Source organism: Rhipicephalus sanguineus, chromosome 1 (genome assembly GCF_013339695.2).
Source record: "Rhipicephalus sanguineus isolate Rsan-2018 chromosome 1, BIME_Rsan_1.4, whole genome shotgun sequence".
Taxonomy (NCBI): Eukaryota; Metazoa; Arthropoda; class Arachnida; order Ixodida; family Ixodidae; genus Rhipicephalus; species Rhipicephalus sanguineus.
Window position 1 is genome coordinate 243,597,931 of NC_051176.1, and position 18,632 is coordinate 243,616,562.

The 18,632-nt window shown below is 46.5% G+C and overlaps 1 protein-coding gene across 1 annotated transcript; it reads left to right on the plus strand.

Annotated features, from left to right (window-relative positions):
* The first annotated feature begins 4,385 nt into the window (after positions 1 to 4,385).
* Positions 4,386 to 10,589, plus strand: LOC119375612 (uncharacterized). Its single transcript, XM_037645831.2, has 5 exons — positions 4,386 to 4,546; positions 6,056 to 6,206; positions 6,943 to 7,784; positions 9,601 to 9,754; positions 10,363 to 10,589. Exons 2-5 carry the CDS (start codon positions 6,061 to 6,063, stop codon positions 10,583 to 10,585), a joined length of 1,365 nt encoding a protein of 454 aa, XP_037501759.2. The 5' UTR covers positions 4,386 to 4,546; positions 6,056 to 6,060; the 3' UTR covers positions 10,586 to 10,589.
* Positions 10,590 to 18,632: the final 8,043 nt, after the last annotated feature.

The following is an 18,632-nucleotide window of genomic DNA, read 5'->3' on the forward strand; positions in this document are numbered from 1 at the left end:
AATACGGCAGTGCAAAAAAAAAATCATTTAGGAAAAGTGAGAAAAAAATTTTTTTTTGACCTGAGATCCGGTCCTCTTCACAGTGGCCGAACGTGACGCGAGAACCCCTAAGAAATGCAGGTCGTACGCACTGTCTTAATATGGGATCAGCGAAGCTATCGCGCCTGTTCTGCCACGTACCGCAGCTTGCCATCAAAACCTCGGGTCTTGCCTAGAGGGGTGCGACGCCGAGGCTTATCTTCACCGAACCGAATCACTACTTTCCACTCGCTTCCATGAAGACGCAACATCGGAAACCGTCGCACGCCACAAAACCAAAAGAGCTGCGGCCTCATGAAAGCAAGGCGACAACCCTAATTACGATTTCTCCGTTTATGGTGGCGGCGTTTTCTGTTTCGCGACATCACGCGCGCATGTCACGAATTTTGGTCGCGGTTATGCATTGGTTTAATGAGTTATTTAGAAAGTCGCCTTTATCAATGAACGTCCCCATAAATGAACATCACTGACTGTAATTTTTTTCTCGCCGATAGCAGCCACGTCGACGACATCCATTTCCTGGGCAATCGCCGAGACGAGCTAGTAGCGTTCAGTGCTACTGCCCCTATGGCTAACCATGCCTTTTGTTTGATATGCGGCGGTAACGAAAACATCATATCTGGCTTAGAAGTGCTTTTGTCTGGGCAAGTTGGCGCGACATTTGCGAAGTTAACACGCGCTAAAGACGAGACGAAAGGCACATGTATACAAAGCACTGGTCCTGTTTGTACACGTGTCTTTCGTCTCGTCTTTCTTGCTGGTTAACTTCGCACATATGTGGCACTCACGCACCACAGGTGCGGCAGAATACAGGTCTACGTCACTACACTGTGTATCCAGAGGCCAGGGTTCCCGCATGCCACAAATCAGCCGCGTAGGCTCTCCCTTTCCGCCGCTTCGAAGCCGAGAAAAGCAGTGTGGTGCACCCTTTCCCGATGCCGGAAAGCGCGCTGCTCCACTTCGGTGGCCGCTTTCCGTAGCACCGCGCGCCATTTTAAAAAAAATCCGTTCGCAAAAACCGGGTGCAACATGGCCACGTCACTACTGGGGGGGGGGATCGGAGATCTTTGTTCGTTCCGCGTTCGTTCTGGCGGTGTTACGTCACATAAGTGGGCGGTCCGCATCAGGGGCGTAGCCAGAAATTTTTTTCGGGGGGGGTTCAACCATACTTTATGTGTGTTCGTGCGTGCATTTGTATGTGTGCGTGTATATATACGCAAGCAAAACTGAAAAATTTCGGGGGGGGTTTGAACCCCCCCAACCCCCCCCCTTGGCTACGCCCCTGGTCCGCATCTCTCTTCCGCCGAGAGGAAGAGGACAGCCAATCGTCAAGCGGTGAGCGGCGAGCGGCGAGCTTTCCGGAAGTAGACGCGCATCGTTTGTCCTCGGCAAGGGGACCGTATATTTCAAAACGAAGTGTTTCTCGCCTTCTAATAAATACAGTTGTTATACGAAAAGATGTTGTTTTTCTTTTCAAGTTCAAACAGTTTCTGAAACAGCAATAGGTTTGAGCGCTGATATTTATTGGTGTTAGTTTTTCTAACGTGCTCGCTATGTGAAGTCGCGCACGCGAAAAAAAAAAAGAAAGAGAGAAGTAGCGGTTGGCGCAGTTTTTCAAGATGTCGTCCCACCGGAATGTCTGGCTTAGCTCCCGGGTGTCGAATCGTCAAAAGGAGCTTCTGCTGGCTTTTATAAAAGAGCACCCACAGATAGCTACGCTGTCGCGCCCGCTGGGGCGTCGTTCACAAGTGAGGACCGGGACGACACGTGGCAGTAGCTGGTAGCGCTTTTGAACTAAGAAGTCCCTGCGCGTAAGACCACAGCCCAGTGGCAGGCCCGTTCATTTTTTTCGCACCGTTTGTTTTGAGAACAGAAAGCGACGCCACACTCGCTCATGTCTTCAAACGCATCTCGCACCTCCAACCGCAAGAGAAGCACACGGCGCAAGCGCCATTTTGTGAAAATCAGCTGTTGCGGCAGCCGTAACCGCCGCATCATGCCGTGCGAAGCCGTTTGTTCGCTCGTGAGAACGCGTGCGAACGGTCTCGCGCTCCGTTCGTTTGTAGCAGACGACATGCTCGTTATGACGCGGTATGACGTCACCAAAAAATAAAAGATCAAGCAAAAAGAAAAATGGCTAAGCCCCTCAGAGACATGGTTTTTTCCGGCTTCGGCCAATCGCGTACGCCGCCAGAATGGGTACAGAACGAACGGCGCAGAACAGAGACCTCCGATCACCCAACTCGTTATGCCGCGATATGACGTCACCAAAAAAAAAAAAAGACCAAGCAAAACAAAAAAAAAAGAAATGGCGACACCCCCCGGCCTTGAGTGGAATCTCCCGCTTCAGCCAATCAGCGCGCTTGTTCTTCCCCAGGAGAATGAACAAGCGGAACGAACAGATCTCCGATCGCCCCCCTGAAAAGTGAAATACTACGTTATATCGAGAATTTCATTAGATCAAGGTTTAACCGTAGATCTCGTACTTTTGTTCAGTAAACACGCCAAAAAATAGAACTGGTGGACGTATACGAACATTCATTACTGCACGCACAGACAAAGGATAAACAAAAGCAAACAGAAGCGTCTGTACATGAATTTGGTTTAGATTCATGGCGAGAAAACAGCGCCACAAAACGGGACAAGAGTGGTCGACTCGATGCAGACAGCCAACACGGGCGTTGAATCACGCAGTCAGAATGTGTGCTGAAAGCAGCTGAAAACAACCACTGCCACATCATGCGTTGATGCGGAAGGCCTTGAAAACGAAGCAAGAGCGATACGGTGGCAGCTTAGTAGTCGCGGCGCTCCTAAGCTCGAGGACGCAGGTTCGATTCCCGGGGAGGGCGGGCAGCTAATTTGAGAGGTTCTTCAGGGGTTAGCAGGAACACCCCTGAGGGAACTCCATGCGGGGGCGACGCAAGCAACTTCCAACCATTTGTAACAGACCGCATCTTCGAGGTCAAGTTCTATTGAGTTTCTTGCTAAGAGTAACCAAGATAGTTGTACGCGAAGGAAACCATTCGTACAGTTGTAAGCTTGGTAGCCTTCTTCACTCTACGGGGAAACATTGCACACGTAGGGGACCGCAGTGACCTTGGCTTTATGCTCCGTTAGCGGTAGTACTTCAGATCCAAAACTCATGCAGGATAACTTCGTAGCATGAAAACTCGTGAAATCAAGAGCCTTTCGCTGTCTACGATCAGCTCTCTTACATATTGGGTGGATTCACCACGATACAACGAGGACAGAGATGAAACAGGGACACGAACACCAGCGCTGTTCTCACAACTAATATGTTCAACAGAATCTAGCTCGCCCTAATGTCAGTTCTTCTGCAGCTCTCTTACCGCAGCCCTTGACTGAGTGATAAGTCTCGCTTGATTCGTTTTCCTCAGAGCCCCTCCGTATAGTAGACAATTTTTTTTGTTTCTCTCTGGTATTTGTTCGGTGTATACCTTGTTGTAGCACAATAAATGCCGGTGTTGATAGCATCTTGTCGTGTCCTGCTGTTCAAGCTTCTGTTTAAAAATTATAGAGCACTTCCCCTATCGGGAAATCGGGAAAACGGGGCTTGCTTGGCGTGTGCGTGCCTGACCTTTCTTTCTTTCTTTCTTTCTTTCTTTCTTTCTTTCTTCTTTCTTCTTTCTTTCTTTCTTTCTTTCTTCTTTCTTCTTTCTTTCTTTCTTTCTTTCTTTCTTTCTTTCTTTCTTCTTTCTTTCTTTCTTTCTTCTTTCTTTCTTTCTTTCTTTCTTTCTTCGGAGAAAGCGAAACGGCTCTGATTGGTTGCAGGCGTAGCGTGAGGGCACGCCTGCACAGTTGGCATTGTGCCTAATGACTCACGTTCCGGCGCCGGAACGTGTATAGGGTTTTTCGCTTACGACAACGCCGCCACCAAAATCTGTAACATAACGTAACATAACATAACAACGTAACGTAACATAACATGACATGACATAACATAACCCAACAAGCTTCGCTTGAAAACAAAAACAAACACGTAAGGTGTCCGTTATCTTGATATACATTATGCTACTCGAAATGATAATTGGCGCCACAGGCATAGGCGTGCGGAGGGTTCCCCATCAGGGGGGGGGGGGGGGGCAAAGGTTCATCGCAGCGCCCCCCCACCCTACTAAGTCAATGTATAGGGCAGATTTCGCCCCCCCCCCCCCCTCTTAGGTGACTAGAAGGGTCGATGTACGGGGCTGATTTTACGCCTCCCTCTTAGGTGATTAGGGGGGGGGGGGACAGCCGCCCCCCCTCTACCCTCCTGTGCGCACGCCTATGGCCACAGGCGCACCTTCCAGATCAAGCTTCATTTCGCAATGGCTGAATTTCTGAATACCTTCTTCCCTTGCGCTCAGCTACGCGCAGGACGTACAGAGGTGTATCGCCATTGCTGAACACAAGACGAAATGCGTGAACCACAAGATCTTTGCCCATGCTCGAGAATTCGTCAGGCACGCAACGAGCGACAAGCGACATCTGTGCCACCTGAACGTCTGTAAGTAATACATACACTATAGAATCGCCAAGAAGACGTTACCGCGTTTATCGGCGCAGCACACCTGCCATTTTCGTTTTGCCTTGTCAGGCATAGGGCAGCGACTTGAATGCTTCTCGAAAGATGGCTTATAGCAACCAGACCCAGCTCGCACTGTGCACCCGTTTAACCTTGTCTGTCCAGCTGCCGAAAGGAGGAGCAGTGCGGTGTCGTATCGAGTGTTCGAACCCAATTGTAAAAACGTGCAGTCAAACAAAAAGCGAGCAGATCGCAGTGTCTGTGTGGCATAGAACAAGTCACACAGTTCAATTACCTTTCAGTGACGATTACGCATGGTTGCGTGTAGTTAGTGGTGCAACTTGCCTGACAGCGTTTTATATGTGCGAGCGTGCAGCGGTATCGCAACTCGTGTGTCCGGACATATGTCGGCAAACTCGCTGAACAGCGTAACTCCTTCTTGAAGTTATACAGAAACTTATGTGAACTTGTAGCGCGAAAAATTACGCTGGAAGATTTATTAAAAGGCGACAAAGTCTTCAGCTTTAAATTCAAATATAATCGCCATTTACAGCTTGATTTTTTATAAGCTTGGGATACCGGAAATATAGACTAAGGGAAATTTCATGTGCGCGATAACTCGGCAGCATTGAGGGTGGCAAATGTGCATTCAGGGAGGCACACAAAATTAATGTCATCAAAATTTAGAAGTTTATGCATGGTTAATTTACGCACGATTAATTTCAGCAATATACATATACTGCATCAAACACAGAGTGAAACACGTGGCCGAGGGGGAGGGATGATCGGTGATGGTGGTGTTAGTGAGATCTTACTTTCAAACGAGCGAGTGCCATTTAACAACTACAGGCCAAATTACAAAGCCACAGACTCAAACAAGTAGCGATAGTTGAGCACTATATAGCTTTAACGAGCGCGTCCGGATGGTTCTCGATATAAGAACGATTTGAACTTGTTGATCCAATTGTGAAAAAAAAATTGCGAATCGAATTCCTAGTGTGGAAATAGGTCGACCACTTTAAACGTCGTATTTTTGCGGCGAGCAATGCGATTAAAGGGAAGCGAACAGCTTGGTTCTTCTTCACGCACGTTAAAGCCAACAGACAAATAGGTCCAGGAAATCACCGGAAAAATGAACTTAATTCAAATGTTGAAACAATACAGAACAGCGAGCTTAATGCTAGAAGAGGCAACCTGCCGCCAGTGGATGCCGAGCATACATCATTAGCAGTACGCTTGCGATGCTCTATCCATTTAGCACCGACAACGGCTATCTTCCCCCTCCAATCGCTAGTGTACTTCTACATGCGTTCTAGCTTCTAGATATATCCCTTGGTGTGTTAGCTAGCGTCCCTGACGGCCATGGCGACAGATCTAAACGTCCATCAAGCTGCAGGCGTCACGCAAAAAGCTAACTTTAGGAGCAGCCGACCTCATAGCATCGGCTGCCACGTAATTTGTATTGTGACATCCGTTCGTTTTATTTTCCAGCGTCCATGAGCATCCAAGCCCTGGCACCTCACATGAAGACCAAGTGTCGGCACACTGCCGTGATGAAACGAGCCCTCACGTGTGCTCTCCAGTTCCAGAATACTCTCGACGGCTACGTCAAAAACAAGCCCCCCATGACACTTGCTTGCGGGTAGGCACATTACAGAAATATTTCACGCTCTGCTTTATACATCATCGTGATTAATGGGGGTTAGCGGCTTAACCGCTATGCGAGTGATAATGTGTTGTCAGCGGCACAATGGATTGCTGGTGGCTAACGTAACGTAGCTATAAAGTGGTCTCGATGGTCTCTGCTAAAAGCACATAAAGTGTATCGCGCTTTATTCAGACTAGTGATGGCTGAACTTCACACTCTTTGCTAGATCCAGGAAGCTGTGCGCTTTCTCTTTTGAGATATTTTTATTTGTAGTCGAATGTTTACCGCCACAGTGTGAGAGGTGAGCGCTTGCTCCGTCACTCTTCGATTTATCCTTGCCTCTATTCGTACTGTTACCGGATGGTAAGCACGATGTTGCGTGCCACATCGTTCAGGCTGCAGCGGTCTAATGTCCTCGTGAGCGGACTGCAACATCGATCGATTAACTGCGATATCAACGTAATTGTAAGCTCAGTTTACCATATGCACCAAAGCTGGGCATGTATCTTAACTTGTTCCATTACAGTTAAATTGTGAACCAATGTACAACTTGCCGAATCGCAGCAAGTGGCCACTGGCCGGCATTACAGTTGTGAAAGCGCCGCTTAGTCTCAACTGCTTTCTGTACACGTATTGATCGGGTGCAGTTAGGCAGCTGTTTAGTTTGATGAGGCTTGTGCGCGTACATTCCTCGATGTTATTTATTTGCACTACTGTCGCCCATTTTCAGATACGTCACCCGGCTCCAGGAATGTCTGACGTCTTCATTTGAAGGCACCGAATGCGTCGGGGACTCGAGCGTAAACGCCCAACTCCGGGGCTACAAGCGAGTGCTGCAGGATGCATACAACCTGAACTGCGAGGCAGCCCGTCGTAACGCTCCAAACAGAGCAGAGCAAATGCGTAGGAGAGGCGAGGCGAGGATATCGAGGAACAAGGTGGTCTCCTCGAGAATGGGCAAGCGCTTGAAGCAAAACGTGCTGAGACGCTATCTGAGTCAGTACGCGCACATGTCCGAGCAGACCGGAGGCCGAGGAAGCTACGACGAAGACGACGATTACGAGCTCATTTCCAAACGCCAGAAACCAGTGTTTATGAGCCCAGCAGGCAAGTTGATGGAAGAACCAGACGGTTTCCGTGACGACGACAGCTACGACTTGTTGCGATCCGAGGGGTACCAGTACCATGACTTGAACAGGAAGAACCAACGGGAGCTAGAGGACTATGAAGATTTCGCAGACCTCGAGCCAGACGTCCGTCCACGCGCGGGCCGTCGGCACCATCGTCGTCAAAAGAAAGGGCGCGCCAGAGATGGCAGGACCAGGAAGCTGGTGGCCGACCCGCTGGTGGCGGGCAAGGCAAGGCATGCCAAGCGTGACAAGCGGCGAAAGCTTGCGTATGAGGACGAGTACTTCTTCGACAACGAGCCTGACGAGGAGTCTGTGATCTCGGGCCTACCCGACAACATGGCCATGTTCCAACACATCAAGCACAGGCCTGAACTGAACGTGGAACGTCTGATTAGCAGAAACACAAGCGCCAACTCCTCCGTGGCGACCAACATGGCTGGTCGTAAGTGTTGCATTTAAAGCTTCCTTTTAGCACCATCGGGTGGTGAACAAAGTGCGTGCATAGAAACACCGAATAACGACGATGCCAAAGCAATTGCGAGATTCGGCCAATTATTGGTCACATGGACGCTATATACAGCTTCTGTGAGCGCGCTCTTGCCAGTGTAGGCCTAGCCGTTTAGACGGTTTCGTGATTGGGCTGTTGGAACTGCACTCATCGTCGATGTTTCAATTATCAATACTAGTGATCAGGCAAGATTTGCGTTTTTTAATAGCGCCTCAAGTTATCTTATTGAGTCGAGAGGCACGCAATGACTACTTTCATCATGATCAAAACTCTCTGCGCTGGCGCATGCATGTCCTGGAACCAACGGCTAGTGTAGCTATCGCATTCGGAGCTCACCATGTCTAGCTCGCGCCCTCGCGTGCTATGAGGCCATGTGATGCGGCACCGTTCTGTGTGGCATCATTGGAAGTTCCTGTCGGGATAACTGCTAGGAAAGTAAAACGCCGTTCAGGCGACGTGCGATTTCTCTGCCTGAAATCTGTAGCATCTGAAAAGGAGGCTTACAGGGGAAAAAAAAAGGGGGGGGGGGTGACAGTATCGAACACCGGAATTAACAAATGGCCTCTTCGTCAACTTTGAAAGTAAGCTAACTGCTATCAACTTCACAGCTGAACAGTAATGACTTCGAAGCGCTGCGCTCACATGCCGGTGTGGGCAAAATGAAACACATGTCCGGTGGTTGGTTTTCGAATCCAGTCCTCCAAGATTCCAGCCCGGTGCTCTATCAGGCCATGGACGTACGTCTTAAAAAAACGGAATAAAGATTGCGACTTTCCGTCATTACCATATCGACCGCCCACATCAACCTCTTCCGAAACCTGACGTTCTCTGAAATTATGATAGGGTAGTGCCCATGGCGACGGATATATTAATTTATATAACTCGCGTTATGTGTATATATATATATATATATATATATATATATATATATATATATATATATATATATATATATATATATATATATATTGTGTAAGAATTGATTACCTTTAATTAGCCAACTTAATTATTTTTAGGCCTCATCAAACAAGCTCTAGATCAAGCACTTATTTTGTGCTGAATCTGTCTGGTTGTTTTTTCCGTGAAAAAACAAAAGCCTGCGAAACACACCAAATAACCAATAGACGCGCGCATCCGCGCCGCTCCTCAAGCGCTTCCAAGTGTTTTTTACTTGATCCACGGCTGCATCCGTTCCTCGCCGCATTTTACAGGGCTTCATGCTCTTTGATGGACGCGGCGAGTTTTCATGCCTCGTCCATCAGAGATGCCGGATGTGGCTATTTTCAATCAGCGATGAATATCTGGCGCGCCGAAAGACGCGTCCGCCACACGCTGGCAACAATTAATTCTACATGAGTTCTTAGAAACTGTCGTTGGAACACCGCAGATGAACACGTTGACACAAAGCGCTACTGACGCACTTAACTCAGCATGGTGCAGCAATGAAGTTTCTAGCGAGAGCCGAGCTAGATGGATGTACATATTAAGGTCCATGTGCAGTGTCCTTATAGCCCATCTATGGCTCTAACACATGGCGGCTCCCAGCTGCCTTAAGTAAAATAGGCTTTACAACATGCCCCATCATCACACCATGGTTTTTACACGTAATATCGTAAGTCCCAAAAAGGAACCGAGACTAAGAAACAGCTAAAGCCAACGGTTTCATGATATCTGGCGAGGCACAATTGTTTCCTTGGTTGCGAGAATGTTTGTCATCACTTCCGCTTCTCTTTGTTGTTTCCTTTCGCAGAAAAAGAATCCCCGTGCAACAGTGGTGATCTGCAGAATGAGGTGAACAAGTGCAACGTCACATTAACGAAACTGGTGTCCTTGTGGCCCCAGTCGTTGACAAAGCAGTCCGACCTGGCCATAAGTAAAGAAACGTACGACGCAACGATCTGCAGGTAAGCGGTTGGTTATATGTTATGCTTTCGTATTTGCGGTAACAATGTGCTAGTGATGGTCTAGAGTGACTTATTCCACGCACATTTCTGTAAGGGGGTACGATGTGCGATGATTTCTGACGAGAGTAAACAATAAAAACAAACCATAAAATCAATAAAAAAGAATAAAATTTCAAGAAATGAACGTACGACGCAGCAGCTAATATTGAAAATAATAGAACATGCAACACGGGCCTGCACTCAGTCTGAACGTTCCTGTGACGTGAATTGTAGCGCACGCATTACGAAATATAATTTATGCAAAATATTCATGGCAAGGTACAGTGGGGATAGAAACGCGAACCGAGCGGCATTTACATTATCTGCTGTTTCGCATTTCTTTTCAAGCGGTTATAAGCTGGATGGTAATAAAAAGCCACTAAAGTCATCCACGATGCAATCAAGAACCATTCTAGCATCTTTTTATTGCCGCCAAGACAGAGCGTGATGAAAACAGTGCGGTGCGCTCTTCGTGTTTCTTTCCATCCCCCTGTACGTAGCGTGCGGTTAGTGTTAGAGACTCATTCGCGACGTCGCCTCAACTTAATTCCCCACGGCGTTCCTTTCAGTGACGTGAGAAGCTACAACGCGTGCCTGACGTTTGCCATGCAAGCGACCGGGTGCGGCGAACATCTTCCCACGCTGAGGGCAATCCTCAAAGAGCAGCAGCACCGCTTCGGTCTGGGCTTCTGCACGTCCGGCAACAAGCGCAGCCGTCCCGTAGTACTACTGCTGTTCGCATGGCTCACATTGTTCAGGTTGCTCCACAAAGGCCAGCAACTGCACTTGTAGAATAAAGTTGTCACCTGACCGTCGTGTATTATCAGCGTCCGCCTCAATTACTATCGAACGTCGACACCATTCTAACAGAAGAGAGAGGCCGCACCTTTCTACAAGAATTCCATAGAAATGCATTATAGTCAGAGGTGTGCGGATATTCAAGTATTCGAATACGCGTCGGGGAGTAGCAACAGCTTTCATTAATCTTTTAAAATACATAAGACTGCATTTCATTAGGCTGCGACGTATTAAGGATACTTCTGGTAATGGACTACTCTGCGCAAGGTAAGCGCCCTGTACGTAAGTCCTGTAAAAAATACGAAAGGGGGAAAGACCCTGTCTCTTGGAATCGAGGTACATAGCCTTTTCTTTTTCCAAGTATGTGAACATTGTTTAGGTAAGCCTTTACGGTTGTTTTATTGTATGCATTTGCAGAACGCGAAAATACAACACATGTGAGGTATAAAAGTGCTGCAGAATAAAGTTTGGTATTATACCTATCTGGTATTGCACGTGTCTAATTGCAGCGGTCGTAAACGAGGGAAATAGTCGAGACCCACAGCACACGCAAATACTCCCGCGCGAAATATTCGAAACCCACACCATTGAACGAAGAGGCAGCAATTGCGTCCGCATCGCATCCATAATCCATCTGTCGGATGAGGATCTTGCCTACGTTGGATAACGGATAACTCGAGCTGCTCTCTTATCGACTGACCCCGTGTGCATACGCATCATGTGTGTACTCCCTGCGTTAGAATAAATCATGTGTTGATAATCTGCGCTCGTGTACATCGCCTTTCTTGTCCCGTCGTCGCGCAGTTCTATGCTAACAAATTCTGCGCCAAACGTGTAAGTTTAATAAAAAGTTGAATTTTAAAGGATTTCCAATTGCCATCATGAATTCTGATTGACTTCGAATGCACTCATTCATTAGCCACTCTTTATGATCTTTTAATCCCATTCTCCTTCCATGGACCTAACTGTAGATCGCGCTCGCACTAAAATGTCGCGCACCTTCGTAATTTCCGCGTTGCTTCGAGAGCTCGCATCAGCTCCGCTGATGCTAAGGACGAGCAATGTGAACAACAAGGTATTTCGGCGGCTACGAAGTTCTCCGCCACTCAGTCGAATATCCAAGTGTGAAGAAACGGACGGCGTAAGGAGCCGACGCGTCGTAGGAAAATGTTCCCGAAGAAGAACCACGCTACTGTGGCGACACTGTACGTGGGCCATACTTTCGTTACAGATAAGCTGTTGGCGTTGTTCTTTACCATGATAAGCACTCCTGGACGTTGACCTGGATAATAGTTCCTGTATCTAGATTGCTGGAACGCTCGGGAAGGAGGTTCAGTAGGGTCTAGTAGTCCCAGTGGCTTGTAGGTAGGATATTCTTTCGTTGAAGACCCAGCATGCCTTGACGTAATGTGTGCCAAGTAAAGAGAGAGAGAGAGAGAGAGAGAGAGATTATGGTTTAAAAGCATGGGAGGTCGGTCTCAATCAAAGTTCCAGACTGCTATTCAGCTTTGGGAAGATGTCAAGTCGAAACTAAGTGGCGTATTATAGAGAAGGGAAATGACAACGGCACAATGTACATAAAGCCTTCAAACTTCAGAGTATGTACATTTTTGTAACCTAAGAGCCAACAATTGCGATTAAGCTGTTAAAAGAATAAAAATGGGAAAAACGAACCATTCACAGATGCTCATACCTTGGTCACTCGAGGTTGGTTGGTTGCTGAAACTTTATTAGTAGCCCTGAGAGACGCGACTATAGGTGGCCGAGTTCATGTTCAGTTCACCGCAAGGGGGCCTGTCGCGCTGTTACCTAGTGTATCACCTGAAAAGGAGAAAATAAACGCGAGCAAACAAAAATAAATAAATATTGCAGCGGTATCAAGCTGCTCCCTCATTTCTCCGCTAGTTATTTCTACATAGGGACTCTAATATAAATTACTGCTTACTTGTGTGCTGCACCACAACCTTAAGTAACATAAGAACAATTCACTTATTGCTAAAAAAGGGCACTGCGATGTATTGCGAATGTCCCACGCAATGCTTCTACAGGTGCATTGTTCCCCCGCTATAAAATAATCAGTATGAAACACATGTTTGATCTTCGACTATTTTATATCTAGTTCTTTGCAAAGGAACAATTCCAAACGTTTATTAAAGATTTATCCAACATAAGCATGCAACACACTGATTCACGTACCCGAAGCGCCGACAGGTGGCTAGTTCCTCGTTTACGCACGACCTATTTCCTGCAGTCCCTCAGATACACACTTCCTCACCTACTCAATAAATATGTAGATAATGACCCTAACTTTTCTGTGTTTACAAAACGAGAAATGCGTGAATATTTCTTCACCCTTGTCTAATGTCTCTTTTATAAGATGCTGTATAAACACCACTAAGATGAAACCTCTATTCATTCGCGTATCGTGTTATTTGTTTTTATCACGCTTATTTTTATTATTGGTTGTTGTATTTATGAGTGTACATATATAGTTATTTCATTTGTTCTTTGTCTAGTTGTCCTATTCATAGATTTATACAACATCCTCCTAATTTTTCTTTCCATGCACTTTTCTTTCTTTTGTTTTACTCCCCCCCCCCCCCCATTTTTTTCCCTCCCTGCTATTACTGTACTTTATTTGTCAAGAGCCCGATTTGAAACTGCTGCTGTGTACGTGGGCCCTCAGGCAGTTTCAAGTGGCTTTTTAACCGCTTTTCGCCTTAGTGACCCCCAACTCTAGTTGGAAATAAAGATTTCATTTGATTTGATTTGAAAGGTCACAGAGGTCCTTGCCTTGCCGTATCTACCATGTCCCGCACGACCCACGTGGTCCAATACCGAAACTCCTGGTTAGTAAGTGATCATTGCTATGTCAAGCGTCAGGAGTGACTAAAGTTTTCTGTTACGAACAATATTAGTGTGGGTGGTTTTAATGTGCAGCAATACATGGCGAGTCGGTCGAAAAATTCCGTCGGAAGACAGAAAACCCATTGGACCCGTTTCAGACCCAACAACCTTAATAGGAAACATAGTAAAAACAGTAAAGACACAACACAAAGAACACCTGAGAAGGAGAGAGAAGGTAAGGAAGATTCACGCATGGAATAGGCTTAAATATGTGTATGTATATATCAACTTTAATCATAATCCAACAACGCAAACACCCTTCCAACCACCACATAACGCTACGCCTATGTTGGACAATTCCTGTTCTCGGTGGTTGTTGCTCACCTTCAACTGTGGCTCACACCCACTATGGGGGATTGGCCAAGAATTGAGTGGCTTCATAAAATGTTATAGTACTTTAGAATAAGGGAGGTTGTAGAATAGAAACATTACCAATTTGATAGGAAATTTTGGCGCTCGATGAAATGTGTAAAAAAAAAAAACAAAGCTGTTTTTTTTGCTAGTAACAGATATTAAAATAAATAAATCAATACACCCATTATTTATTATTATACTTCTTCTTCGGCTTATTATTATTATTATTATTATTATTATTATTATTATTATTATTATTATTATTATTATTATTATTATTATTATTGATAAAATAACGTCGCTTTCCTCCACTTAGCTTGCGTTCAAACGATTCTTTGTTTTTTTGTTCCGCATGCTAGTACAACTGCGCATCTCTGTATGTTTGTTTTTTCCGTACTTCTAGTTAATTTATTTCGCATTAAACTTTTCGGCTGTCGTTTCATAGGTACCAGCATTTTCCTGTATTCAATCGCCCGCTTTCATTCGTGTAGCGCTCCCTCCTTTCGAGCAGCCATGAAGAAAACGAGGAGTCTCGCGGCGGCCCGTGCTCGTGTCAAGCTCGCGGGTCGCGCTGCCCGGCCCGCACCAGTGTTCCAACGGTCGTCGCAAGGGCAGCCACGTAGGAGGAGGGCTGTCGAGCGTCGGGGGGGAAGCCTGCCTCGACCGCGTCTACCCAGGAGAGGGGCCGTCGCTCAAGCTTCCCACACGCACCCCCAAGCTTGGTGAGCTTCTCATTCCGCACTGGGTTCACACTAAGATTTTGCAAGGGAAACAGCGGTGCCGAGTCAGGATCTCGCCATCGTGCCTTAGTGCGAACTGTGGGTTAGCCTAGTCATCTTCCTCCGGGAAGAGCGCGCCGCGGTTGCTTAGGCGCTACCGACGCTAGCCGTTTGTATTTTTCCGGGGGGTTATCAATCATGGTGACTATTCTGCTGGCAGCCAGGTAGGGCTATTCCCCCCAGCGCCTCCTCGCCGGCTTTCCTTGGGCAGATACGGCGCAGACTTCCCTAGTATCCCAAGGCTGAGCCGACTTCCTTTGTTCCGTAAGGCCGAACTGACCTGCTTTGGTTCTGTGAGATTATTTATTATTTGAAAATGAAAAAAAAAAATTAGCGCAGCTTGCACTACGTCGCGTAAGGCTGGGTCACAGCAGAGCTGGCGGGCACGTTTCAGCTTCTTTTGTTAACCATCTGTGAAGAATGCTTGGACGGCCATTGAGCGCGTGCCGGTTCATGGTGATAATTTTATATCTACGACACACGGCAAACCTTGACCATAACAGCTCTGCAGGAAAAAACGCCAGGCCTGCGCTGAAACCGCAGCACAGTCACAGCGAAAGCTGGAAGAGCGGCGTTTCTAGAGCCCGTTAAGCTCTCTTGGGGCTACAATACAAGTACACTAGAAAGGTACCCACTACGCCACAAATCAAAATTTTTGTGAAGTTGGGAAGCACCCACTAAGCCATTATTCGTCATTATATGGAGAAGCGAGGCACCAGCTACACGTCTGTAAGGCATTATGTGCACTTTGTTGACGTGACGACTGATGACGATGAAGAATTATGGCTCAGCCCTTTGTAATGGGTTGGAATCTTTAAACGGCCCACTAGTTATGTAATTTGCATTGGGTGACGCCCGGTCGCTATTTCCCTCTCCCGTCATGCTGTATACGTTGACGTGGAAGAGAGACGGGGGGGGGGGGGGCGAAGAACTTTTTTGAGACCCCGAGGTAACGGATCATGCGCTTATGGGCTTCCTTGGCAACCAATACAAGTGCACTTGCGAGGAACCCACTACGCTATAAATCATTGTAATCTTACTGAGACCCCGAGGAAGTGGATCATGCGCTTATGGGCTTCCTTGGCAACCAATACAAGAGCACTTGCGAGGAACCCACTACGCTATAAATAATTGTAATTTTTTAGAAGTAGGGCAGCAGGCACTGTGCCATTTTTCGTCATTCTACAGAGAGCGTTGGTACCTGCTAAACGCATGTAAGGGATTATGCGCACTTTGTTGATGCTGTGCCTGATGACGATGAAGAATTATGGCAGAGCCCTTTTGTAATGGGTTGGAAGCATTCAACAACCTATTCGTTGCGCAATTCGCAATTGTTTGACGCCTGGTTACAGAATTCGCGTTGTGCGACGCTTGGTGCTTATTTTAATCTTCTACCACGCTATATTGCATATGCTAATGTGGTTCCTTCCCGACATGAAGCCTGTATAGGACCTTTTTGCAAAGCAGTTTCAAGCACCGGCATGGCTCAGAGGTTGAATACTGAGCTCCCACGCAGAGGGCCCAGGTTCGAACCTCGTTCCATCCTGGAATTTTTTTTTATTTAGTTTTTTTTCTTATTTCGAGCGATACTGGTTACGGACACCGGCGGCGGCGGCGGCGGACAACTACGGCGCCAAAAACGGCCGGAGAAATGATCTCATAACAGCTTTCGCTGTAAAACTGCCGAATAGAGGCACGAGGAGAGGGCCCGAGATTACGATAAAGTGGGCGGTGTAGGATACCAGGGCACTACAGGGGCTGCATGCGGGTTAAAGCCGGAACGAGGGCGGCTCGGGTTTCGGCTCCGGCGTTTCTGTTGCCCGTTCGTTGTCGTGAAGGCGCCGCCAACGTAAAGCGACACGCTGTTTATTCTTTGCATCTGCGCAAATTCTTCTTTCAGAAGGCGCGGTTCTGCGAAGTGCCTGCAAAGTTTTATTCAAGCGACCGCTGGTTGTCCGCAGAATACCCGCACGCTATATATAAAAAAGCGCACCCTTTCATGGACACAAGCATCATTTTGTACATTCAATCGTAGTGACATGTAATGTAACGGAGGAACGCTTGTGTTAGCTGTGCGTAGCATTGAGTCAAGCGCACGCATAGCGAAACCGGTGGCATAACGCTCAGCAGACATCTTCTCTAACGAAGGATTCTAACGCAGGAACTTTGTGTGGATACTGGCCTACGTCACCACGCCAAACGTGATCTAAGCGTCTTCTTCCCTTATAAAAACCAATTTAGACAGTCTATAGACTGTCTAAACGTATTTAGACAGTCTATAGCTTATCTAAACATATTTTTGCAAAGGTTTCTACAGAGTTAAGAGGTGCACGACACCTACAACAGCTTCCTTCACCGCCGTTATGTGCCAAAGTGAGAGAAATTTGGTATTGCCATGTATGTGACGAGAATGAAAACGCGATTACTTACCTCATAGTGGAGTGAGAACCGAGAAAGATGAGCTCGTTCAGAGAGCGCATGCGAGATCGAGCATCGCTGCTCAGATAAGAGTTTATTGATATTGTTAAAAATATCACAAGATATTAATACAGGGCGTTCTTTTTTAAGCAATACAGGTTTTTTCGTCATTTCGCGCACGGTCCAAGCGGAAACACTTTGCCGCATCTAAAATGACAGTAAAACGACTATTTCACAAAAACTCGTTAATTAAACTTTTGAGTATCGACTTGAGGGCAGTTTCTATATTAGAAAGTTGTAGCGCGTGACAAATTATGGCATACTCATATTTTAGAAGTCACAAAATTCGCAAATAATTTGAGATATCCATAATCACATTTTAATGTCTATAGCGCCACTATGCTACGTCCGGAATTTCCACTGACGAGGAAGTGACGAAACAAAAGCTCGTTAGCTAACTTTGTTGCTATCAAGACTATTGTATATGTTTGCATTTGATACAAGACAAGTAGGCGTTTCTGTACCGTGATACTTGTCATCAGATTTGATACTCTGAGTTAATCTAGCATTTATGGGCGTAGATGTCGACCTACCACCAAGCCGCGAAGGAGCATTCGCGTGATGGGAAAGGAAAAAGCCAATCGGTGCTTGATTTCACTAATTGATAGCAAGAGCACAGCTTTCGTCCGACTCGTCCAGCTTGTAAGCGATGTGCCTCGTACCGTAAGCTATGTCACAAGAGATGCCTGACGTTGAGTTGAGATCCAAGGGCCTGAAAGCCGATTTATCTGAATGGGATGAATACCGGGACAAAACCAGTATACTTAAACGAGCGAAGTTGTCCTTCGATGCGAACGTCTTAATCGCAATAGCAAGAGTGATAGCAATAGATTATTAAGTTCCTGTTATGATATTATGTCTGATGGCTTTTTGTTTTTCGAAAATTGAGTCAGCCGGATTGTGTAAACCGCGTGTGCAGGCAGATATCGTGTACCGAAAAAAATAAATCGTACGTCTTTAACGTGCCGTCATTGTAGTTCCAAAAACCCAGTATATCTAGCTACATCTAGCAAAGAGGTAGTCACCGATTTTTAAGTAATGAGAATGGTTCGTTAAAAAGTGCTTACGCTGTGAGAGCAGTAAAGAAGCTGGAAAGTGAGGCTAGTCAGCTTGAAGGAATGCGAGGTATAATCGATTGTATGATAAGTTTCCCAGCATGCGTTAAACATGCGAAGCATAAATGCAGGGATAGTCAACTTTATTCTAAATGTTATGATGATTACGGACAGTTTCCCCGTAAAGACAAATATTTGAGCTTACATGTGTACCCTGCAGCAGTTATACCGGGTGTTTTCTCTTTAGCAATTTTTGTAAAAATGCTGTGACGGCGAGGCACTTGCCATCTCCGAAAAGGAAAAAAAAAGCTCTACGGCGAGGCGGCAATACTTTGCCGCAGCTAAAGCTATATCGAAGTGAGTAACTAACGAGAATCTTCAGTTAACTTTTTGTCAATTTGTGGACAGTGTTTATTTGTGAAAGTTGTAGGCTGCGAACCCCCCCTCCCCCTTTTTTTTTGAAGTCAC